Genomic DNA, 26,663 nt, shown 5'->3' with positions numbered 1-26,663 from the left:
AGATTTTTTTCTCCCAATAATGGGTTGAACTTCTTGAAGTTCATGAAACACTGTTTGTAGCATAAATTGTAGCACCAAAAAACATTTATTCAGTCCATAAGTGTTTCCAACATCGAGCTTCGCTATTCTGGAAGTCACAAAAATGTCACCTTTCATTTTATTGCATTGATAATTACTTCCAAAACTGCGGAAATATTTGAAATGAAATCGCGCTGAAAACGATGAATCTTGTTATAACGCGATGAAAAAATTATTCCCAGAGACTTTAAATTCCACACGGCCGCCGTCCACTTACCTATTCTTTGAGCAGATTATGCAAATCACTAAAATATAAATCCTTCGGTTTTTTTTGGATAGGATTACCACCTTGACTCAGAAGAGCAACCCAGAATCATCCTTTCTTTGAAATTAATGATAAACGATTACTGATAAATGATGTATGATGATAAACTTGAAAATTAATGAATAGTCAAAGAGCGGATGGTTCAATATCGATCATCTTTATCGATAACTGTTTGATACCTACATCCAATCTAATGGTCAAAAAAAGCTGCGCCTTAACAAAAAATCAATCCATAATGCTCCCTTTGAACCTAGCTCAAAATATTGCACTAAAATTACCCAAATGAACCGCACAGTCAAGAATATTGCAACGCAAAGCACACATAAAAATTAACCTTTATTTTATTAGCATTATAAAGTTTTTAAATTTACAAAATTTATCTAAACCTGATCACATATATCAAACAAAATAAACACTAAATGAGATGAGATGGGGAATCTATGCTGGTACATATAAAAGATAACTGTATGTTTCTGCGAAGGTAACTCTCGTTTCTGACATTGCATAATGTAAAAGTCCATGCAATTGATTTTGCAACCGAATTCAGCACACCATAGTACTATTAATCTCCACAATACTCCAACCGTTAATCCCAGTCGAAGCGCTACAAGTTGAACTCCGAAAGGAGAGTGACTGAACTGACTAGATAGGTACTTAGTCCCACTTTTAATCAAACGAATCAGCATCGAGGGGCTTGGAGGACAAGGTGCAAATTCACTTTTTGATGTTTAAAAATTGGACTTTACTGATTAATTTTTTATAGAATATATTTTAGGACTAATTTTAGTTGAAATAGTCAAAAATACGATTTCAGAAACTGCGCTTCAGCGCCTTGTCCTCCAAGTCCCTCAATTCTAATCAAAAAACGTACAAATATCATGTAAGTATCTCTTGCTCTGATAAAGAAGCTGCTTTACCATTAGACAAAGTTAACATGGTACTAAACCCTTCTTTTTTTTATCACGCTTCATCAAAAAAAGGGTCACTTCCCCCATTGACATGTTTTCTCACCCCATTGCACGAGTGCTAGAAGTTGATCTCCGGAAAGAGCTCAGCCGGGTTAAGCGGGTTGTTCCAGAACTCCTCCTCGACGGCAATATTCTCTGCGTCGCTGCGGAGCTCTTCGTCGTTCTCGAACCTTCCGCCAGGGGCGCCACCGTCGACGCGCAGCTCGACCTCCTCCAGTGGTTCTTCCTTGGGCCTTATCTTGGCGCGTTTGGCCACCGGCGCCGAGACGGGAGTGTGCACATTGGGGAGGTTGCGACGAACGTACTTTCGCTTCTTCCGCTTTTCCTTTTCGGGAGGTGGTGAGCGGGGCTTCCGCGGGGCCCGGAGGGTCTTCTGGCGGCGGAAGGAGGTCCAGCTGTGGGCGTCGTCGCAAGACTGGAAGAGGGCGTTGACGGCCTCTTGGTCCTCGATGGCCGCCCTTGCTTTGAAGATGGAGGCGCGCATTGAGTTCCGGCTCGGGTCCGCACCCCCGCCCCCGGGGAGGCCCTTGATCCCGTCTAGCTGAGGGTTCACCATCAGACTTGACTCGCGCAGCCCGAATCGACCCAGCACCTGCACGAAAAGAGAGAAGTCGTCACTGTTGCGATCAGAGGCAATATTGGTATTTAACTACCATGCTGAGGAAGAACGCCGTGTGAACATTCGAGAGTTACCAAATTTCCGTCAGTAAAATGTTTATTTTGGAAGGAGGTTATGAATATTTTTCCTTGAAATTTTCAGGACCTTCAGATGAAATTGTGAACAAAATTATCTGAAAAACTAAAGCGAAAATATCCATAAGTTTTCCAGAAAAGTCGTGTTTTATATAAGGAAATTCGGCAACGCCTAAAGGTTCATTCGGCGTTCTTCCTTAGCACGGCAGTGTAAACCGTCAGACTTGGCCAAATTTTATCGGCTAAAATAAGAATTTTCAGGAAAACCTGTGAATATATTTCCTTCGATTTTCCAGAGCATTTTATTCGCGGTTAGATATGCATTATCTCAGAATTTCAAGAGAAAATATTCAGAGCTCTTCTGAAAAATAAGCAATTTTTGGCTCGATTGGGTTCTTCCTGAGAGAAGGCGGAGAGGGCGCCCAATGAGAGGTTGAAAGGAGGGAATTTAAGCAGAAATGTTAAGGTGCTCAATCCCCCAAGGGTTGTGGATCGACAGAAGGACAGTGGAGGTTAGGTGTCGTAGAGCGCCAAAAAGTGATATAGGTTGGTTGGTAGATACGTTTATTTGGTGCTTTTAACAATTTAGCCATTAACACCTTAGAGGAGAGGTCAAAATATGGTTGGTTGGTAAATACATTTATTGGTGCTTTAACATTGAAGCCATTAACACCGTAGATGAGGAGAGATCGTCAAAAAAACATGCGATCTATAAGTATGTATGTATGTATGTATGTATGTATGTATGTATGTATGGTTGGTTGGTAAATACATTTATTTGGTGCTTTAACATTGAAGCCATTAACACCGTAGATGAGGAGAGATCGTCAAAAAAACATAATTTAAATATTTAAGAAGTAGGAGTCACAAAAAGGGTAGTAGAAAATTAAAATTTAGGACAAGGAAAGAATGCATTAAATTTGGAGATGGACAAGGAAAGAATACATTAAATTTGGAGATTAATTCGTTTAAAAAAGGGAGGGATTTCATGAAAATACTTTGAAAGGATGGTATGGAGGTCAGAAAGTGGAGGGAAAATTTTGGATCTTAATTGTTGATATGTGGGGCAAGTTATTAAAACATGTTTAACTGAGAGAGGGACATTTATGTATGTATGTATGTATGTATGTATGTATGCATGCATGTATGTATGTATGTATGTATGTATGTATGTAAATTTGGCAACTCTCTAATGTACATACGACATTTTTACTTAGGACGGCAGTATAGAGATCCCGCACTAACAATCTGAGCAATTTAACCAAGTGAAGTCAAAGTTAATTTCGAAGGTCATATAACAATACAAGTAAAGGAGGGGGGCAGGAAATAGGAATATCCAAAGAAATCGAATGAAAAAAAAATGATTTTGCATTACCGTTTTCATCAGAAGAGTTCAGAAAGTTGCGACTCAACTTTTTATGCACATACTAATTATCATCGCAATAAAACAATTCCCTCAAAATTCTCCTATACGTCCCCTGAAGAGGGGAGTAAATAAAAGTACACCAAAATGTTTGAGTTAAAGAATACACCTGCATCGGACTGACGGGTGGAAAACTTGTTGGAAAAAGTTTTGAAAATCGCCTGATTGATCGAAAACGGAGGGAGTCTAATCATAAGAATGCTCACTTAAACTTTCTCGAGCAGTTCCTGAAACTTCACGAGTTTCAGTTAATATGGAGCCGTTTGCTTCAGTTCTCGGAGAAACTCTCTTTGCCCTTTGTGCAAGTCAATAGACTTGATTTATCAAATTAAGAAGGAAGCCTGAACTTGCCGAAAGCTATGAGCATGTACCAATATTGCTTTGAAACTATTAGTACAACAAAGGGGAAATTCTTTTTCAAGCTCTCTGAATGATCTGCGTCCAATTTAAGTTGAAACTCTCTTAAGAAGAGCCACATACCTTTTCTTTCAAAAGACAATGGATTTTTCACGGGAAAAGGGTACATTTGAAATTTAGAAACGGAGTAATGGTTGAAACTACAGTGAGTTTTGTTTGGAATGTATGACGCAATCAGGTTTACTATTTCTGGTCCAACCTTTAAGTCACTTATCTATGAAGAGAAAGTAAGGATATATAGATATACGTTGTGCCTAAAATAAATCAGAAATGGAGTGCCCTTTTTGCGTTATGCGGTTCATTGCATAAAGTTTCTAACACATAAAAACCAAAAGAAAAAAATCTGTATTAAGAAATGGCAATCCTTGAGGGATCCCTTAGTTAGTCCCTCATTTTCTTCCTTAGTTTATAACAACGACCCCCATTCAACCAATAGGATCGCTGCATTTTCCCTTTGTCCTTTATGTCTAGAGCTTCGTCAATTTTAATTCAATTTCAATTTCGTTTGTCAATTTTAATAATCAGCCCGCTTATAAAGTTACTCTTTACCTGGGAAATGTAGAAATGCTTTTCTGGCTCGGATAGGGTGTCCCACGCGGCTGATACGCTGGCTTTGAGTTTAGTCTTGGACGCGTCAGGACAAAGCCACTGATACAGAGTTCTCGTTCGTTTACTGAACAGTGACTTGGCTGCTTTCAAAACTTCCTCTTGCTTACTACTCGCCAATCCTAAGCCCATCGTCCCAACCTGTAAATACACAAAATGGAAATTATTTTTCAACTTGAAATTACTCCCTCCTCCAGCATAGTGGTTATTGAAATTAATAGACAAAGCGATAGACGAAGATGACCAGAGAAATAATGACCCCTATTGGTGGGAGCAGGCGGTTGCAGTGGTCAAAGAAGCTACGCACTAGACGAAGTAACAGCAACGTTCGAGAGACCCTATAGTTAGTCCATCATTTCCCCTCTTCGTCCATAAGAATCACCCTCTCTACCAATAGGATCGCTCTATTTTCCTTTCATCTTATTATTCTATCGCTCCGTCTGTCAATTTCAATAATCAGCTCTTATCACCGTTATTTAATGATCAATTGCATTGATTTCACCAGAATCTATCAAACTGCATTCCATCTATACCTCTTTTTTCTGTTTTAACGGCACTTTATACCAATAGGACCCTGGTAAAAATTAGCAGTAGAATCTGTGTTCCAAAATACCATAGACCTACAGCCGGCTGTAAGATTTCTAATAGCTTCTATAGCCGGCAACACAATTTCTTATAGCCTTTTATAGCCGATGGTGACTAAGCAACAGCCTGGAGACTGGAGATAAAGTGTATATGCTAAACGTTACAAATTACGGACGCTAGGACTTAGTGAGTTTTTGGACTACCGTTCTCTTTTTGGGCCGTAGTATCTTGATTTATTTTGCTAGGAAAGCTCCGTACTTTTAAAGGATGCCTGCCATTCCTAATAGGTTGGAGCACCTTCAATTCCGTATATACTGTGCAATACCTCTGGTGTGAAAGAGTTACTTCAAGCGCCGTGGTACGCTGCGGCGGGCGAGGCAGCTAGCGCGAAACGCGGATTGGCGCCTACAAACCTAACAGGGATACTTCACGCATTGCGCAATGCGTGAAGTATCCCTGTTAGGTTTGTAGGCGCCAGTGCGCTGCCGCTCCGCTCTGTGTTAGGCTCTAATATTTTAATCTCGTGGAGTCAGCGTTTTTCAACTCATGACTTTGAAATGTTTGCACACTCTTAATGGATTATTTTCATTTTAATTGATGAAAAAAAATTTAAAGTAAGGGAAAATATAATGTGCGTTTTATAATAAATATTAGGATGATTCCGTACAAACTTAAGGATTTACGAAGCACACGGATTTGTACACAATTTCCTATAGCATTTTATAGCCGATGGCGAGAAAGCAATTACAGACAGGCGATAAAGTGTAGAGCCCGGCGATAGGAACTATAGCCCGGCTGTATAATTTTTTATCGCTTCGTGTAGCCCAGCCGTATGATTTTTTCCACTTTCTACAGCCAGCTATATGATTTTCTATCGCCTTCTTCAGTCGGCTATAAGAACTCCCATGGTATTTTAAAACGCAGCTCCTATCGCCAATTTTTACCAAGGGAATTATGTCCATAGGGTTTGCTTGAAAAATTAAACTTCCCAAAGCAACTTTCACACTCTACTATAGATGACCATCTTGCAATAGCTTAATCTGAAGATCTGGATACAGAAATAGATCCTTTAAGTCTTGATGTTACTGAGGGGCTTCTCCGGTATATCGATATGGAGCTCTTGGGTAAGTTAGGAATTGGCAATTTAAGTAACACTGATTCCTGCGTAAAATTTCGCGAAAAACGCGATGGTGCCTCTGGTTTTCTCTGAGATCAATTCCACAGCTCTAAAATGCTCTCAAAGTTGAGGTCGTATTGGAGGGAATACCCCTCGCGACCTTGAGAGTCCACCTCTACATCAATACAAACTCTCTGTGCAAAGACAGGGAGCAAATACATTAACAGGGTTGCAACTTTGTTTGGGATCTTCAAAACTGAAAACATGACAACCCTGATAATGTATTTGCTCCCTATCTTCGCAGGAAGTGTTTGTCTTGATGTAGAGGTGGACTTTCAGGATAGCAAGGGATATATCCCCTCCAATACGGCCTCAACTTTGAGAGCCTTTTTTGAGCTATGGAGTTGGTTTCAGAGAAAAACAGTGGCACCATCGCGTTTCTCGCGAAATTGTACACAGAGCCCGATAATTTTATCCCAAATTCCTAACACACACTGGAAAAAAAACACATTGGATCTAGAGCCCAGACTCTTAAAAACATCACCAAGAAAAAATTCTCTTGATTCAATCAGATTTAAGCTTGAATCAAGAACCAAGCCTCTTAATTTGAGCGGAATTCCTTTTGATTTAAGCTTAAATCTGATTGAATCAAGAGTCCTTTTTCTTGTCAATGTTTTCAAGAGTCTGGACTCTAAATCCAATGTGTTTTTTTACCAGTGCATGATGGAGCTCCATTGATCCAAAGGATATTATTTATTTCAATGCTACCAATGATAGTCAGAGAGCCAGACGACTTTGAGTGACAAACTCGGGATACATGTTTTGACCCCCTAAATCGATAGCCTTGCATGCACTGAAACGGAAAATTTTTGTCTGCCGCCCTCTAGCCTGTGCCATCACCCTCATCTAGGCCCTCAAAGTGGTCCAAAAAACACCATCTGGTGACAAACTCCTGACGCTCGGCAGACAAGTCTATTATTAAAGATCATACCCAGGGTGACTAGAAAAACTTTGTCTGCCGCCTTCTAGCCTGTGCCATCACCCTCATCTAGGCCCTCAAAGTGGTCCAAAAAACACCATCTGGTGACAAACTCCTGACGCTCAGCAGACAAGTCTATTATTAAAGATCATACCCAGGGTGACTAGAAAAACTTTGTCTGCCGCCCTCTAGCCTGTGCCATCACCCTCATCTAGGCCCTCAAAGTGGTCCAAAAAACACCATCTGGTGACAAACTCCTGACGCTCGGCAGACAAGTCTATTATTAAAGATCATACCCAGGGTGACTAGAAAAACTTTGTCTGCCGCCTTCTAGCCTGTGCCATCACCCTCATCTAGGCCCTCAAAGTGGTCCAAAAAACACCATCTGGTGACAAACTCCTGACGCTCAGCAGACAAGTCTATTATTAAAGATCATACCCAGGGTGACTAGAAAAACTTTGTCTGCCGCCTTCTAGCCTGTGCCATCACCCTCATCTAGGCCCTCAAAGTGGTCCAAAAAACACCATCTGGTGACAAACTCCTGACGCCTAGTGTGGTTGCAGATGTACTCCTGTGAGCAGCTTGTGTAATAAAGTTTGAATGATACATCATTCTCTTCGTTTTTTCGTGTAGAATCCGATTTTCGATGTTGTCAAGTCCAAAAATGATGCTGGTGCCCCCAATTCAAGATGGCGCCCAAAATGGCCGCCCCGGGGGTCAAAATTCCAAAATTTGAGAATATTGTCGAGTTTGGTATCCATTTATATGTAATTTTGGTCGTAGAATTCATATCTGGTGTCAAAAAATAATTTCAACCCCTTAGGGTCCGTCAAATCCAAGATGGCGGCCAAAATTTCAACTTTAATGATAATTACCCAAGATGCACCTTTCACTGTCGAATGACGTGTCTTCATTTATGTTAATTAGGTCAGAAAACCTACAAGGGAGGTCTACAATGCCACTGCACCCTATGGAGGGCCAGGGTTCACCCCCTCCTACCCCCAATATGGCCGCCGCGGAGGGCATAAATAGTGACATTCTCTCAGAACGTCATAGTAGGTGTCCATTCCTATGTAATTTGAGGCGTAAATTCCAAATTTCAAGTCATAAATCGCAAATGTGAGACTTGCAATGGCTTATACCCTATATGGGGCCAGGGGAACCCCCTCAACCCCCTCTTCTTTCTAATATGGCTGCCATGGGGGGCATAAGTAGTGAAATTCTCTCAGGACGTCATGTGAGGTGTCGATTCATAACATTGGGACCATATACGTTTTCAGATCCCAGAAATCGTCCAGAATTAAGAAAACACATAACTTCCAAGGGAAATTATGAACTTGATTTATCGACTTTTTTCACCCTGAAATGTCCGCTATTCCAATATTCGCCCACATAGGAACAGTGAAATTCTCTCAAAGCGGCATAGTAGGTGTCGATTTGTTTTTAATCTGAGGCGTGGATTTCGAATCACAAGTCAAAACATGTAAATATCCCATAGTGACGAAAATACTTATATATGGCAACCGCTTTGGCCTACATTTTGGACTAAAAATGCTGCTTGGGTTCATTTTTGTCGAAAGAGCTGGAAATGAATTGGTGATTTTAATGGTAATTGACAAATTTCACGCGTATTCTTTTTCTATGTACGCAAAGGACTCAGATGGGCGTCTGTTTTTTTCATTTTTAAAAATTCCCAAAAAAATATAATTTTTTTGCCGACGAAGTATGTATCTGCATTCAGAGTTCCTATGTTATTGTTTATGAACGCACTCAGTTTAATTGCAATTAAAACAACTGGATAATTGAGTGCTTTTTGTAGCGCAGGGTTTCGTCTCCTAGTAGAAGCGACACCTACAGTTTCCTGCGTTATCTGCAACAAAACGCACGCTCCTGCTAGAAGAAAATCGATTACAAAAAGAACCATCTATTATCCAGTTATCTAATAATGAAAGAACCAGAAACCAATATGAATCCTCTGTGTACATTTGAAAAAGAACACCGGTGAAATATGTCAATCACCATTAAATTATCCGATTCATTTCCAGCTCTTTCGACATAACTGAACCCAACCCAAGATGCATTCTTTATTCCAAGATGAAGGCCAGAGCGATTGCCATGCTTAAGTGTTTTTGTCACTTTGAGATATTGACGATTTCTGACTTAAAATTCGGAATCTACGCCTCAACTTACATGAGAATCGACACCTCACATGCCGCTTTGAGAGAATTTCACTGCAACTATGTCCCCCCGGCGGCCGTTTTGAAGAGGGTACGGGGCTGCTCCTGGCCCCGCGTAGGGTGAAATGGCCTCAACTTACATGAGAATCGACACCTCACATGCCGCTTTGAGAGAATTTCACTGCAACTATGTCCCCCCGGCGGCCGTTTTGAAGAGGGTACGGGGTTGCTCCTGGCCCCCCGTAGGGGTAATGGCATTCCAGACCTCTAATTTGCGATTTCCGACTTGGAATTCCGAATCTACACCTCTATTTACATTAGAATCGACACCTCACATGCCGCTTTGAGAGAATTTCACTGCAACTATGCCCCCCCCCGGCGACCGTTTTGAAGAGGGTAGGGGGCTGCTCCTGGCCCCGCGTAGGGTGAAATGGCATTCCAGACCTCTAATTTGCGATTTTCAACTTGGAATTCGGAATATAAGCCTCTACTTACATAAGAATCGACACCTCACATGACGTCCTGAGAGAATTTCACTACTTATGCCCCCCATGGCAGCCATATTAGAAAGAAGAGGGGGTTGAGGGGGTTCCCCTGGCCCCATATAGGGTATAAGCCATTGCAAGTCTCACATTTGCGATTTATGACTTGAAATTTGGAATTTACGCCTCAAATTACATAGGAATGGACACCTACTATGACGTTCTGAGAGAATGTCACTATTTATGCCCTCCGCGGCGGCCATATTGGGGGTAGGAGGGGGTGAACCCTGGCCCTCCATAGGGTGCAGTGGCATTGTAGACCTCCCTTGTAGGTTTTCTGACCTAATTAACATAAATGAAGACACGTCATTCGACAGTGAAAGGTGCATCTTGGGTAATTATCATTAAAGTTGAAATTTTGGCCGCCATCTTGGATTTGACGGACCCTAAGGGGTTGAAATTATTTTTTGACACCAGATATGAATTCTACGACCAAAATTACATATAAATGGATACCAAACTCGACAATATTCTCAAATTTTGGAATTTTGACCCCCGGGGCGGCCATTTTGGGCGCCATCTTGAATTGGGGGCACCAGCATCATTTTTGGACTTGACAACATCGAAAATCGGATTCTACACGAAAAAACGAAGAGAATGATGTATCATTCAAACTTTATTACACAAGCTGCTCACAGGAGTACATCTGCAACCACACTAGGCGTCAGGAGTTTGTCACCAGATGGTGTTTTTTGGACCACTTTGAGGGCCTAGATGAGGGTGATGGCACAGGCTAGAAGGCGGCAGACAAAGTTTTTCTAGTCACCCTGGGTATGATCTTTAATAATAGACTTGTCTGCTGAGCGTCAGGAGTTTGTCACCAGATGGTGTTTTTTGGACCACTTTGAGGGCCTAGATGAGGGTGATGGCACAGGCTAGAAGGCGGCAGACAAAGTTTTTCTAGTCACCCTGGGTATGATCTTTAATAATAGACTTGTCTGCCGAGCGTCAGGAGTTTGTCACCAGATGGTGTTTTTTGGACCACTTTGAGGGCCTAGATGAGGGTGATGGCACAGGCTAGAGGGCGGCAGACAAAAATTTTCCGTTTCAGTGCATGCAAGGCTATCGATTTAGGGGGTCAAAACATGTATCCCGAGTTTGTCACTCAAAGTCGTCTGGCTCTCGGACTATGAGAATAAATCGATACTCGTCGCTTTCCTGTGACGCGCCACTAGGCGTCCATGGCTTACCGTCTCAGAAATTTTTATGGGACGGTTGCTACGGAAGGGAGCTTCGGAAGATGAAGAGGATGAGGTTGACGGTGTATCTCTCTGTTCGACGACACCTAGCGCCTCTTGAAAAGAGCTCAGCGAGCAATCATCGTCGCGGGTTCGATCCACTTTGATTTTCACAATCTGATTCTCTCTGTCCATAGCAGTGTCCTCTAAGGTGGCCTGTAAACAAAACATTTACATAAAGTGCCTCACGATTAAAGATGCAAAATGGAGTGGAATCTCATAAAAATTCACATGAGATTTTATTTTGCTGAAAAGTGAAATTTCATCGTACATGAAATTTTCACGATTTTTCAGGGGCTGCGTATGTAACCCTCAACAATTATCCGCAAATGTGTGAAAAAAAACCTCGAAATTTGACTGGTGACATTTTTCTCCTTTTTTTTTCGAAATTAAATATTACTGTTTCTGTATATGTGTTTAATAGTATATCGACGGTGAAAGTCGGCAATCACATAACTCGGTTTGCGACGTCGCAGACTTCCTGTCATACTTTATTTTTTAAATGGAAAACTACTCAACTGCAATTCTTTAAAACTGTCATGATTTTTCTTCTCAATGCGAATAAATTTCTGCAAAAACTTCAAGAAATAATATCAATTTGTTCTCCTTTATAAAAATGACGTAGAGACGGAGATTTTCAGACACCGCAAACGAGTTATGTGATTGCCGACTTTCACCGTCGATATGGAGTCTACAGCAGAAGTTTAACAAAATTCGTTAAATTTCAAAATATTCTACAAAATTTCATATTATATAAGTTTCATGAAATTTTGCATCTTAGCTCCCGATATTTTCGGAGCAAGAACTTATTCAAGCGTAGTTTCACTACGTAGATCAAATGGAGGTCTGTATGCTGAAAGTAACTATCTGAAAAAATCAAAATAACCATGTACATAATGTACAACAAAGTTCCTTCGATTTAATTCACGTTAGCACAAATACTTTCAAATATTAGAATAATAAATCAAGACCAGCCTAACTATATGTATTAGAAAATGCTTAATTTATTCTAATGTTTTATTATTCTTTCAGAAAAGTAGGCAACATTCTGACTTCGGAGGGGCCAAGTTTAACAGAAGCGCACCGAACCGGTTCAAATTTGAAGTGAGGAATAGAGATTGGAAGTTGTATTCCTCCATAAGACTCTGTATGTACGTATTTATGCTAAAAAAAAAACTATGTTTCATGTAAACTATGCACATAACTTCAACAAATTGCCACAGGAGCGTTGTGAGAGTTCATAGAGTCAACTTACCGGTGCGTCTAAATTGAAGAACTCGGACTTTATGAAGGGGGGCGAGGGGTAGCGGGGAGGATCCCTGGGTTTCTGGCGGACTCGGAATGGGGCGAACTCTGGCTCCCTGGGGCTGAACTGGAGCCCTTGAGTGGGCATGTTGTGCGGGTTGCCGACCATCTCGGGCGCGTACACATGGATCGGGTGAGCCGGGATCGGCTTGCAGTCGCAGTTGAAGTACGGGGCGTAGTTGTAGTCATGGGGGCGCACTCCTGTCCCTGCTCCTTGCAAATAGTCCCGCTGGAACGTCACGTTCTCCAGGGACGGCTCCGGGCCCGGTGAAGGGATGAACGGCGTGTACCATTCCCGAGAAATCGAGGCGTCAAGCGGCTCTCCGTTCGGGTACAACTGGAAAAAAATATGCACCGGAAAAAATAAATACCTATGAAAATAAAGCCTGTCATAAAATCCAGTCGGGGAGGATGGCAACGCTTTGGATCGGTCGATTTGGATCGGTTATAGGAAATGACTGGACTGCATTTTGCAATTAGGAACTAAAAATTCCGGCCTGGTTTAAAAACAACGTATGTGCCATTAGTTTCCCTATGCGCATACATGTTTTATCAGATGAGCCAGAATTTATAGCTCCAAATTGCAAAATGTAGTCCAATGTATCTCACCCAAAACAGTGAGGAACTCAACATCGAAATTTGCGGTTTCAGTAAAAAAATTCAAGTCCAATCTCTCTGAAAGGCTAGTTTCATTGTGCGGCGGGCTTTACCGCGAGAATCCAAAATGGTAGAGGGCCCTCAATTCTTAATTTATACCTCACAAATATCTAGGCACGATTCATTGCTCTACATATCAAGTTCAGCAAATCGCGACATCAAAACGAAAGCACAGAAGATACTCACACCCTACGCCTGTATGAAACTATTCTGTGCCTATGAGATATCTTTGGAGCCCAAACGTACAAACGAGGGGCGTTTTGCCACTTTAGATCCTCGCAGTAAAACTCGCTGTTGGCGTTGGCGCTATACCGAAGCGGGTGAAGCGGTGAGTGCGTTGACAGTCAAAACGCCTTCACTGACGCGTGTATGCAACACGGACATCCATAGAGCCCGAATAGTTGCATGTTGCATTTGCATGAAGGAGTTGAAATGAAATGCATACAATGTTCGTCACATTAGACAGTCATCAAGGGCACTTTGCTTCTTTCTCGCACACCGTAACGTAATTTCAGCATTTCTATAGTGTTGCGTATTGTGCCGATGAAGTTAATTATCACAGATTTTGATGTAGACATTGTCAATATTCGGAAGAATGCCTCGAATGTTTAGACGCCTAACAACCTTACCGTCCTAAAATGAGTGCTGCGGTCCCCACTTCTTCTGATCTAAGAACGACGGATGCAGCAAAGTCGTTTCATGGTCACTTCAGGAAAAATTCTAACGCGCATCTCAACATTTGAATTTTTTTCGCTGAAGAGTTAGAAAAAAGTCCAGTCAGAAATACAAATCAACCTATGGGTAATTCGGAGCCCGGTAAGGGGGAACCTAAAGCTTGCGGAAAATATGTCCTGTGTTACTGATTGCTTCAGATAATCGAATCAGAGAACCAATGGATCGAGTTAATAATAAACGAATCGACGATGAAGTATTTAAAGGACGTCGGCAAAATCTCGCATAAAATCCTAGGTAAGGCTTTGAAAAAAATCGAGTCAATTTTTTTTTCTCATGATGACAGTTTGCAAATGCAGATTGTACTTCGATGGCTGTATTCAAAGAATAAGTATGTAGGTCTGTCGCAAAGTATTGAAATCTCAGCCCAAGTTTCATTTTTACTATAATATAACTAACAAAAATGTCTCATTTGAATTATCTGTGAATATTTTTGAAGTATCAAGGAAAATATACGGAGCATTTAAAGAAACCTATTAGCTAGGTTTTATTTTGTCAATTTAAAAAAATAAAAAAATAAAAATACGAATGGAGATTTGCAACGCCCAAATCTGCAAGAAAATTTATCTTTTTTTATTTTATCCATCGATGTTTTGCTTCCCTCGGCGGCGATTTACAGCTGACTACATAATCTCGGTTCAATTCTTTCAACACAGTCTTAAGATCTGAGCGCCCCGTAAAAAGCTCCTTGATTTCGCACCTGGATGAAGTGGACTTACAGGAATCATACCTGGCCGTCTCCTATGAACCTAAAATTTGAGTACTTAGATTTCTTCTTCATCTTCTTCTCCTCCGCCTTCTTCCTCTTAAAACCAGAGAAGTGTTACTTTTCAATGGTAATTTATTTAATTTATTTTTAGAAAAGGATAAAAATAAGATTAGAGGAAAGTGGTCACGGGCACTCTCCTCTCATCGAAAGGTCCGCTTGGCTCCTGTCAGCAAACCTCCTTCAGACACTGAACATGAACGTCATTAAACCGAAACGACCTACTACAGATTGAATAAATCGCGTAGGCGCCAACGCTGCGCGATCGACTATCCACCGTTCTTCGTTAAAACTTTCCATTTAAAAAAGGTACGCAGTAGCTACCTGCGGGCTAGAAAAATGGGTAAATGAGGTTAAGGCACGCACTTACCGAACTATCCAGGATGTGAAGGCTCTGCATCTGAAAGCACCACTTTAAAACAAATTTTCAAAGGAAAAGAACCGTCAGTAAAGACGCTTAACGAATAGAAACCAGACACTCAGACTCATACTGTAACGACATTAGGCGAAAAAGATGCGACTGAGCCCACTGGATTAGTCACCATGCGCGAGATGTCAGCTTCTCTGGAACAGCTGATCAGCGCGTAAACATACGATCGGTCGAATTCGGCTCCTTTCTCCTCTCATATTTTTCTCTTTTTCTGAATTTTTTTTTTCTCTCTCTCTCTTCTCTCTTTGTAGTTGAAAATATATCTCGTCAGCCCGCTGCCGCCGGCAAAATTCACCAGTCCGACTTTTCGATCGCCACAGTGGATCCGTTTGCAGTTTTAGCCGCGATTTTTTCGAGAACACGATTCCTCCGATTTTTGAGGCACTCGGCCCGTTTTCACCGCACTGAATGGTGATCATTTTCGCAAAATTCACCAGGAGCACTTGGGAGCGTCCTCAAAATTGAATCGCAGTCGCGTTACTGAACACACATTTCCTTGGAGATCCACGGGTCTGTCGCGTTGTCGGGTGACCGGAGACCGCGTTGTTATAACTTCAACGCAATGTAATTGTCGCCTTTCCTTCTCTGGCTAGTCCGAATTTCGACGCGTTCTTAAACGGCCCATGGACACCAAGAATGGGTAGGGGTCGATTGCCACCTCTTGTTCTTGTGCGGTATTATGAACGTATATATTCTAGAAGAAACTGCATATGTGCAAAACAATAAAATTAAAAGTATTGATTTAGTGCGAGAAAACCCAATGCACACAGTTCCTTTTGATTCAATTCATTATCACATAGTCTCTATGAGCATAAATACGTCCTTCTGATGTACGCTTTGGGAGGTTAATACTCCAATCCATTTAACACATCGATTTTAGGTGAGCGAGCTACATCATTAGAATCGATTATTTGGACTGCATTTTGCAATTTGGAACTACAAATTCTGGCTCTTCTGGAAAAACACTTATATGCATAGGGAAACTAGTGGCACATACGTTGTTTTTAAACCGGGCTAGAAATTATAGTTCTAAATTGCAAAATGTAGTCCATTTTACATACATTCAAATGGAGAAAAAACAGTGTTACCAACTCGCAATATTCGCCACTGTCGTAACGTACTTGCGAGGATGGAGGAGGGGTTCGGAATACGGGTTACGGTGTATTCAGGTCGATTGTTAAATGGTTTTCAAATGACCTTGATCGATCTATGGACTATATTTTGCGATGAGGAACTGCTATTTCTGGCTTATTTTAGAAACAACGTAGGTGCCACTCGTTTCCTTACGCAGATATAGGTGATTTTACAGTTTAGCCATAAACAGAAGTTCCCGATTGCAAAATGTGATCCAAATTATGTAGTATTGCTACGATATAGGGATTTATCGATCAAAGTAATTCGATAACGATTCAACGATGGATCCGCTGGACGGATTTCTACAAAATGAGCAGAAGCGGATCCAGCAATTTTGCAACACCGGGTTTCCTCCATTTAAATTTATGTTAAATAATCGATTCTTGTCGGAGCCCCTGGCCCCTCCAAGAATCGATACATTTCCATAGGTTTAAATCGAGAAAAGCAATGTTGCCAATTTGCAAGATCCGCCGATGGAAATGAGCCTACCTACATTTGATCTTAAACAGATAAATATAAGCAACACCGAAACTTGAAATTTGGTGAATGTTAATCTATTCATAATCTAAGGTACATCCAAAAACTGTCAAGTAAAAATCCCCTAATACGACAGGAGCCATTCATGAAATACGTAACGCTAAATTTTGGATGTTCCAAGACCCCCTCTCCACCGTGACGCTTTCGAGCCATTCAATCTCCATATCCTTAAACACGCATGAACAAACTGGCGTAAGCTCTCCTTAACTCCCCTCTGCTAGAGCGCTGCGTATTTTATGAAATGTCTCACATCGAAATATAACCTACGGATGAAAAAATACAGAAGAGAAAGAGGAAGGATGATGAGGAAATAAACACACAAGGAGGAGTGAAAACGAGCACATTTATACGCACTTAGGTCTCAAATGTTTAAAAATTAAAAAATACAATAGCTATTATAACAGAATCATGTGAAAATCAGGGGTCCTCCAATACTTCGGATGAGAGTGTTGACGGCCTTACTCCACTTTGTACATATTTAATAAATGCTGTATTTACAATGACAAAAAAATTAAAGCAGACTGTGGTGAAACATGATTATTACGCGCTAAAATATAGTCCTGAAAGACTGATAACCTTTGGTAAGCTTAGGTTATTGCCGGTTCGAAAACTGCCTCGATTTTTTAGTAAAATCAGTCACCATATGTTATTACGTCACTTTAAGTATACAGAAACTTACATAGAAGCATCCCTACATGGAAGACTTATTCTCTGCTTAATGATCACATTGTTGTAAAATAAACTAAACAAAATTACTGCTATCAGGTAAACCTACAAAATCTCTAATATCTTAAAATTGTAGGTTTATTTTCTTAAAGTAATTTTACATTGTGCCAGTGTCCCTTATCTGACAGTTATAAAAAATTTAAAGGTATCATTCATTCTTCGCTTCATCGCACAGAATTAATCACATAAACTTCAATTTCCATCCAGGTAATGTGAATTAATATCCTAATATTAGAAAATGCGACCATAGAAAAATATGATCCAGAGGCTTAAAAATGATTTTACTTCAAGGTAATGTTTGTACTTTACAATTTTAAGTTGTAATTGGTTCAAATCGTTCTTTGTAATAAAACACTGTTGGTTCCTAAATGACGTCGAAGAGGAAGGGCAAGGGAACGTCAGCATTTTTCACCCAACAAAATAAATGCATACCTCAATTTCTTCTTGAAGAGAGAGAGAGAGAGACTTCAGACTTCTCTAAGAGACTTCAGTATTTCGCAAAACATTTTATTTTATCAATTGAATCTTTCATTTCATCCGTAAATTTCTACGAATCATCTCATCGTCAAATGAGAATAATATATGATGGTGTGCACAAGCTGACTTATTCCCATGTATTCCTCTTGGAAAAATATTTTCTCCTCAAAGAAACACTTTTTCGTTTGATGTATTACAGGGTAAAAATTCAAAAAAATTGAACGATTTTTACCTACATTCAACCATAACATATTTGCTCTTGATTGTACGAGATCTTAACCTCTTCAAATGTGGCCACTTTAAATGGTAGGCAGAACCGGGTGCGTGTGTTTGGGTAACTGGGCTACCAAATTTACAAGGTTCTGATAAATTTGATGACACCTGAAACAGATAAAATTTTGTTTAAAAGAAAATCCAATAATATTGAGTTATTTCAATTTTTGAAGAACCGCGTATCCCAATAAAGACCAGTAATGGTAGAAAAGCGCGTTTTTAGACATGTGCTCATCGGCTTATTGTTTGACACAATTTGTGTCCGTTTAATGACTCGGTAAGCTCAATCTTTAAGGAGAGTGCGAAAGTGAATATAAGCACTAATTGTAAGACTCAAATCCAGAATCAAGGTGATCTAATCTCGTCATAACGATTGATGCTATTTTCTGTGCCTGAAACATAAATTCTCATTCGGAGAGGAAAATTTCATTACGAGCACCATCTCATTTCCCCTCCTCGAAATAACCTATGCGAAGAGACCGACTAACATCGGCCAAAAACAGGGTATCTTTTTTTGGAGGGAAAATTGTGTTTCTAGTGAATGTCGTATTGTAACAGATCGGTTGTCGACTTGGTTTCGATATCAATCGACTCTTATCCTTAACAATGCTACAAATCGATTGAGGTCATTCGATAACGATTCAAGAATGGATCGTATTCGATAGTGGTTCGATGTATCGATTGTTTCAAAATAACAGAGCATCACCCCAAAAACAAATTTTAGAATCTAAGTTAGAAAAGCTGAAAGAGAAGAATTTCCCAGCAATTTCACTTTTAATTGCCATGCAGCACTAACAAGAACCAAAAATCAATCACGAAAATCCGTTCCCACTGATAGCTCGATTTGACTTTCGAGGCTAAGTTTACATGCTGAACCAATCGATATCGATACTATCTCAGCGATAGCGCGCCTGTTCGATGAATCGAATACGATCCATGGATTCGCATGCAGCCAGTACTGCCGTGCTAAGGATGAACGCCGTATGAGCCTTCAGACGTTGCCATATTTCCTTCAATAGAAACCAAATTTATTAAGAAAATTGTGAATATTTTTTTTCAATTTTTTCGGACAATTTTGTTCGCAATTTTATCTAAAACGTCTGAAAATTTCAATGAAAAATACGCATAATTTTCTTCAAAAATACATGTTTTATCCGGGGCAATTTGGCAACTTGCGAATGTTCATACGGTGTTTTTCCTTAGCACGGCAGAGTTCCGTATAGAAAACGGGTAGAGGCCCAAGCGCCCCAAGGCTCCTTTAGATTGGCGAACTAACGCATAGCGTTTAGCGCAGTCGAAAACCATCTTGCCCTCTCGGTCAGCGCGGGCGGTGAGGGTGGGAAGGTGAGGCAGGGGGTTGTTTGTCCGAACTTCACGCCCGGTTCAGGGAAGTTGAAAAGCATTTAATTAAACAGTGAATTAAAAGTCGATATCACTCGTCTGATTCAATCGCCCGATAGTTTCGATTGCTTTTGCTTCAAGCCTATCCTGAGGGCTCGAGTGAAGTTTTCGCGAACCGATGTTGCCTCTTCCGACTCGATTCGAATGCAACCAAATTTACAGGACATCTATGGAGAGGGTATGAGCACCAGTGGCGTGGCGTGCTTTGCGATATATCGATTGATCTACCATTTAAACCTATGGAAAATGATCGATTATTAGGGTGTTCGCAGCAAACACCCTAATAATCGATTCTTTACCACGGCTCAAATGGGGGAGTATCGACAATCGATCATTCACGCCTCACCACTGATGAGCACTGGAGGATGATAATGCATTTCATTTTTGATTGGTTCAGCCATCTTAGGCCTCGTGGTTCTTTCTTCAATTGTTGATCCAATTTGTTGTCTTCTATAAATAAATGTCTTGTCCGCGGAAATTTAGCAACGTAAGAATTTAACCGTTCCTTTGCGTAAGAATCCAGCAATTTTTGCGAGTTGACAACACTGTTTTTTCTCCATTTAAATGTAAGTAAAACAGTCGATTTTAGGTGAGAAGGAACGGATATATTTAATGGGTGTAATTAGAGTGCTTACGGTGTTGCCGAGTTGCGTTATTCTTCGATTTCTCAGACCCTCTCGTAAATAACCCAAGTGTATTTGCGTTCAAGTATCGGAAGGGTCCTAAGAGAAAAGTTAACTAGGGTGTTTCGCGCGTTGGAACAAGAGGTGGAAAATGAGATTTTATTTAGATTTCTGACGACTAAAAAAAATTCCATATTCGTTGATAGAATTTCGAGGGGCTGAGTATGAAACTCGCAACAAATAACCGAGAATTCGATGAAGATCTTTAAATTTATTTTTTGCGTATTATGGCTTTCTGAAGACTAATAAAAATATTAACGATGTTGCTTTGCATACATTTTCATAAAATTTTGCATCTCTGGTTGGTGTTGCGTTGAAGTTTCTCCCCTGGAAAATTCGAATATGATAAGCCCAACTTTGACCCCGAAACAACGAGGAAACAAGAACCTTTAGCATTAACTCCAAAGCGCCGAAACAAAGATGCGAAGAGCCTCTTATAATCGGATAAGTGTCGGCACTGTCGGCGTTGTTCCCTCCGCAAGTATTTATCGGGAAGCGTGTCTCATCTGCAAATACGTGGCCTCAGAAATTCCATTGCTTCTTAGGGATGAACCTCTTGGAGCAGAAAATCGCAAAATAGGAGGCGTTTATATCGGTCTCCCGTGGACCTTGATTGAGATTAGATTTCAGAAGTTTTCCAACTGTTTCAGTCTTCAAACTTTACGTAACTTCGTAAATCCTGAGCATTTTGACCGATCAGTGCGCAGGGACGTAACGTGAGAGTTCATCAATCTTTTTCTCTTGGGGGGGGGGGGGGAGATTTCATCAAATTTCTAAGCATTTTGGTGGTTTATTATTGTTGTAAATTGCTATATTGATCTTCTGTACATAGAGATTACGATACTTTGAGAATGCAACGCTCGAATAATATCACCGCTTACAAATTTTCAGGTAATTTTTCGTCCTTTGAACCAAATCAATACTTTTCGATACCTAGGTGCTAAATAAGTCCGAAACTGCCCACCCACATTACCCTGAAGATGGAGTCTAGTACGCAGAACGCCCCAATCTTGAGAATATTCATGATCAGATCATGAAAATGACGTCGTTGTTAATTGTAAACAATTTTATCCTGCTAGGAGTTGATTTCCTGTTGTGTAATTAGTTTTCCTCGTAAAAATTTTTGAAGAAAACATATTGCGACCTGCGTGGATTTTTAACTCGTTCTGTTTATACCGACCCGTTCCCCATTCATAAATACCATCTATATCGATATGGTGCCCGGATTGGCCTCGAACGGCAAGGGATGAACCAAGCCTCGGGGGACTAAACTGCCGTGCTAAGGAAAAACGCCGTATGAGCCTCCAGGCGCTGCCATATTTCCTTTAGTAAATCACGAATTTTCGGTAAAATTTGTAAATATTTTTCTTCCAATTTTTCAGATAATCTTGTTTGCAATTACACCTTAAGTTCCTGAAAATTTCAAGGAAAAATATCCATAGCTTTCCTCAAAAATAAACATTTTACACGGAGAAAAAACTTCGTGCGTGGGACCCGAAGTTGAAGTCATATCGATCTCTGAAGTTTTCGGATCACGTATCTAAAAACAATAGGTCCGGCTGCCGAAGTTCGGGTCAGAATCTGAAGTACTTTGATATATACCGAAGGGTTTTGGTCACACATCTGAAGTACTCCGGTACATACCGAAGTGCCTCGATGTCTGACCCGAACTTCGGCAGCTCGACTTCAAGTTTTCGGATGCGTGATCAGAAAACTTCAGAGATCCATATGACCTCAACTTCGGGTCTTATGCACGAAGTTTTTTTCTCCGTGTAGCGGGAGAAATTTGGCAACTCTCGAATATTCATACGGCGTTCTTCCTTAGCACGGCAGTAAAAGCGGCAGCATAGTTCATTAAGAAAACTATTCTTGTAAGTCCGTTGAGACCCTGAAAAATGCAATCATCTCCCCATTGACGAACATACCGTCGAGACTGCGTCTTTCCGTCCTTTCACTTTCCTCGGGCGCCGGGAAAGGTAACTCTGAAAAGGCGCAGAAAAAGTTTCCTCGGCCTGGAATTGATTACTTAATTTCCTGCTCGAGCGCTGATGAGCTCGGTGGCCTTTAATCCGCAGCTTATTTCGTTCACGGTTCGAAACTCATCATCGTGACGTCATTCATCGCGGTAAAGAGGGAAAGTCCAAATAACGCGAAAACCCGAAATATCCGATAATTTCCTCGCGCACGGCACGTCTTTCTCAGTTTCTGCAGAAAACTGTCTGAACAGACACTCCTACAGCTTTTATACTATTTATCAATTACTTTTTCAGCCGATGGGATTTAAACTCCCACAGTTGGAGTGCAGCGTGATGATAACATGTACGCTACTTATACTGCCGTGCTGGGGGAAAACGCCTTAGAAGCCTTTGGACGTTGTCCATTGGCGGATCCAGCAATTTGGCAACACCGGATTTCCTCCATTTAAACCTATGGAAAAGTATCGATTCTTAAAGGGGACAGGTGCTCCGACGAGAATCGACTATTTAGCATAGGTTTAAATGGAGAAAATCCGTTGTTGTCAAATTGCTGGATCCGTCTCTGACGTTGCCAGATTTCCTTCAAAAAACCCCGAATTTACTGGAAGAATTTTGAATATTTTTCTTCGAATTTTTCTGAAATTTTGTTCGCAATTCGATCTAAAATATCTCAAAATTTCAAGGAAAAATATGAATAACTTTTCTAGAAAATACGTCTTTTATACGGGAAAATGTGACAACTCTCGAATCTTTATACGGCATTTTTCCGTTTACAGCAGTTTAGCTCGTTCACACCTTTCAATTTAGAGTCATTCCTTACGGTCATAATTTAGATTGGAAGCCGGGCCTTCGGTTGAGAGTCTGTATTCTCCCAGTTCCAATTCACAGGTAAATAATTTGTGATAAACACAGTTGGAAAAAAAAGCGACGGGCGGAAAAGGGAAGGCAACCCTGCATTGCGCGTGAGTGCCAGAAGGAAGGGTTGAGGGTGGAGCGTGAGCTCTCAGGCGTTATGCTACACGCATTACTCATATGATTTTTCATTACAGAGTAAGATGATCTAACCTGTCATTCGTGGCGACGTTTAGCATGTTGGTGAAGAATGCTGGCGATAGATTGTTGTAGAATGCATAGTTATGAAACAAAATCGCGTTGACTAGTGCGAAGCTGAGTTGGGACATCGGGAGTTTGGACCGTGCAAATGATGAATTTTTCCCGTACATCTGAAAATGACAATGATTCACGCATTTCAAATTTCATACCATGCTTAAGATATGTTCAAGTAAAGGAAATCGCGATAAAGACCCCTCTCTATACTATCTATCTATCTAGCTATCTATCTATCTATCTATCTATCTATCTATCTATCTATCTATCTATCTATCTATCTATCTATCTATCTATCTATCTATCTATCTATCTATCTATCTATCTATCTATCTATGTATCTATCTATCTATCTATATATCTATCTATCTATCTATCTATCTATCTATCTATCTATCTATTTATCTATCTATCTATCCACTGTATCCAAAGCGTGACATTCAGTGGCGTGGTGTGCTTTTCGATCTATCGATATTTCCCTATTCGAAGCTGTGGTAAATAATCGATTATTAAGGTGTTCGCTGCGAACACCCTGTTTATCGATCCTTCTCCCTAGGTTTAAATAGCACAACAAACGATATATCGCAATTCACGCTACGCCACTGGTGACATTGATGGCCCGGAAAGAGTTTTAAAACTAAATCCACCGCAAATTAACTGATCCAAATTATGAAGAAAATGTATTCACTGATTATTACACTACATTTGAAGTTAAAAACTTAAACTCACCACGTCTTGAAGATGAATCAATGTAAATGGGTCCTTCTTTTAACCAATCAAGCGAAATTATGACGATATGACGTCTAAAATATAGTGGTTCCCCATTAAAAATTGGACTTTATTTTGCATTGAGGAACTAGTGTTTCTAAATCATTCATTAAAGAACCTGTTGACCAATGGTACGTATGTTGTTTCTAAAATAAGCTAGAAATTCCAGTTCCTTATTGCAAAATATAATCCGATTATTATAATGCATGAATATGTTCCTTTAAGTTATCCGCTGATATAAGTTTCAAAGACAAACTGAGATACGTTGAAAAAAGTGCACTCACAAATATCAAATTAGCCAAGATAGCTGCTAAAATAGAGGGGGCAGGCAGTACACAAAACGCTAATCCAGCGACTGTGCCGCAAGGCAGAGCAAGTATAGCAGAGTCCGCTTTTTGATTTTGGCACAAGAAACAGCTTAACCCCTGCAAATGGACGGAAGGAAAACTCATTTGAGAAGAGCAACGTAGACATTTGATACAGTCAGAATCACATTGTGAAGAAGTCGCGTACATTTAGAGACAAATAATCGTTCATCGGAAGTAACATTTATGAAACATGAACACAGAAAAAAATCTATTTTAATCAATAGGAGCTGCCATCGACCACTTCCTGCAAGCAAACTCCGGTTGTTTAAAAAATAATTCCATTTATTTCGGGAAAAAATAAAAAATTTACATGGATTCAAAGGCAATTGCTATCAAAATGACAGAATTCTTTTTACAACTATAAGTCTCTTCTAAGAGTTAGTCAATGACGTTTCTTTTTAATTCGATTCAAGTATTATTTTTTCTCGATGAACCTCAATTTCAATTCTATGCATGAGCATGTCAAGTGAACATTTTGAGAAAATGTTTTCACTTTATAAAAAGGGAATACAGCGTAGTCTCCGTCTGTAACGACTATCGTTAAAACGAGAACCTCTCAATAGCCAGGGCATTGGTCGGCCCCTTGAATTTCCTATTTTAAATACATGTACCCCCCCCCCCCCCGACGTTACGGGAGTGGTAACGAGTCAACTCGCTGTGTAGCGAGCGTTCATCGACCTGGCTTATTGGTCAAAGCGCAGATTTATACCTAGGACTGTGCCTTTTCGAGCGTAAACAATAACCACATCCTTTTGTTTACGAGTTTACAGCGGCTGACAAATCAGTGCACGTTAACGAGAGATGCGGGCACGATATGGAAATGATCACTTGTAATCATCACTCGGCTTGTAAATAATCACTTTATATGCAGTAATCCATATAGAGTGTGCAAAAACTCAATGGTGATACCAAATTGAAAAACGGCGATTCCGCGAGTTCAACTAATTGCGCCCAACACACAGTGCGGTCGGCTTGGAACGCGTATTAGCGCACACAGAACTGTAGGAATACTTCACGCATTACGCATTCACGACGGTGCGCAGTGCGCATACTTTAATTGGATTGCGTTTTGCAATTTGGACCTGTAAATTCTGGCTCATCTGAAAAAACACTTGTGTGCATAGGAAAGCTAATGGCACATCGACGGTGAAACTACCAAACCACGTATCTCGGTTTTTCGACGTCGCAGACTTCCTGTCATACTTTATTTTTTAAATGAAAAACTACTTAACATCCAGTCTTGAAAATTTCTGTGATTTTTCCTCTTTAGGCGGAGAAAATTCCGTGAAAATTTCAAGGAATGATATTGATTTGGTCTACTTCAAAAAAATAAAATGTGAGCGTAGATTTTTAAACACCGCAAACGAGATACGTGGTTTGGTAGTTTCACCGTCGACATACGTTGTTTTTAAACCGGGCCGGAATTCATAGGTCCAAATTGCAAAATGCAGTCCAATTGTTGAAAACTCGTAATTTCTCGGTGTCGAACCTACCTCGGTGTACCATTTTGCACCCCTATTTGTCTATTCGGTCATGGATGTCGTAGTTTCTGATCGCCTATCGTTATAAGGAGAACCTCCCTGTGGCGAGGAAATTGGCCGACCCCCCAAGTTTTTGGTATGGAGAGAGATTACTGTACACAATTTCGTTGTATTTTTTTCTTGGTTTTCCATGATTTTTTCCTTGTCTTACGAATAATATTCCGTAAAAATACCGCGATAAATTCACGTACTTTTAAACACCATGCTGATGAATCATAGCCTCACCTTGTATAAAGCAACGTAAAGTCCTGCAAACAAACCGTAAGATATCGTCTTCTTGTTGAGGAGGTAACTTATGATTAATCTCGGTTTCTTTACGATTAGTCCCAGGCGTGGCACAGATGTTTTTAGAAATCCAAAAACATACCCTAGGCCCAAAAATTTGATAGCACTCTGTGAACACGCAAGGAAGATACAAAAAAACAATTAAAAAATATAAATAACGTGATATAAAGTCACTCTGCCAGAACTTATACAGTATATTCTTCTTTGGATGCAACCAACTATCGGAAGTTGAATCATTGTTTCTGAAAGCACTGAATTTTGTTCACTCAAATGTACACGATCCCTTGTTATAAAACTTATGCTCTCAGAATGTCATTTCGTTTTCGTTTGTTCGCTTTTTTTATCTATAACTCATTATATCTCGGTGTTTTCTGTGCTAAATAGTGCATTCGAAGAAACTCGTATTCAT

The 26,663-nt window shown here is 40.3% G+C and overlaps 2 protein-coding genes across 4 annotated transcripts in view; both read right to left on the bottom strand.

The window, feature by feature from the left end:
* Nucleotides 1-660: 660 nt before the first annotated feature.
* Nucleotides 661-16,280, bottom strand: LOC109043951 (uncharacterized). The gene is made up of 5 exons (XM_019061333.2): nt 14,919-16,280; nt 12,344-12,730; nt 11,041-11,244; nt 4,394-4,591; nt 661-1,903 (listed from the first exon to the last, which is right to left on the bottom strand). The coding sequence occupies exons 1-5, from the start codon at nt 14,946-14,948 to the stop codon at nt 1,370-1,372; spliced, it is 1,353 nt and encodes a 450-aa protein (XP_018916878.2). The 5' UTR covers nt 14,949-16,280; the 3' UTR covers nt 661-1,369.
* A 695-nt stretch (nt 16,281-16,975) lies between these two features.
* Nucleotides 16,976-26,663, bottom strand: part of LOC109043910 (transmembrane protein 135) — a 30,182-nt gene continuing 20,494 nt past the window's right edge. For all 3 annotated transcript variants that reach the window (XM_072298200.1, XM_072298199.1, XM_019061272.2), the window contains exons 8-11: nt 26,195-26,362; nt 24,345-24,485; nt 23,251-23,408; nt 16,976-18,233 (exon numbers count right to left, since the gene is read on the bottom strand). In XM_072298200.1, coding sequence (XP_072154301.1) covers nt 18,152-18,233; nt 23,251-23,408; nt 24,345-24,485; nt 26,195-26,362 — 549 coding nt within the window. In that variant the 3' untranslated portion in view covers nt 16,976-18,151. The remainder of the gene's footprint in view (nt 18,234-23,250; nt 23,409-24,344; nt 24,486-26,194; nt 26,363-26,663) is intronic.

This window comes from Bemisia tabaci, chromosome 3 (genome assembly GCF_918797505.1).
Source record: "Bemisia tabaci chromosome 3, PGI_BMITA_v3".
In the NCBI taxonomy this organism is placed as follows: Eukaryota; Metazoa; Arthropoda; class Insecta; order Hemiptera; family Aleyrodidae; genus Bemisia; species Bemisia tabaci.
This window is presented reverse-complemented; position numbering and strand designations above follow the sequence as displayed.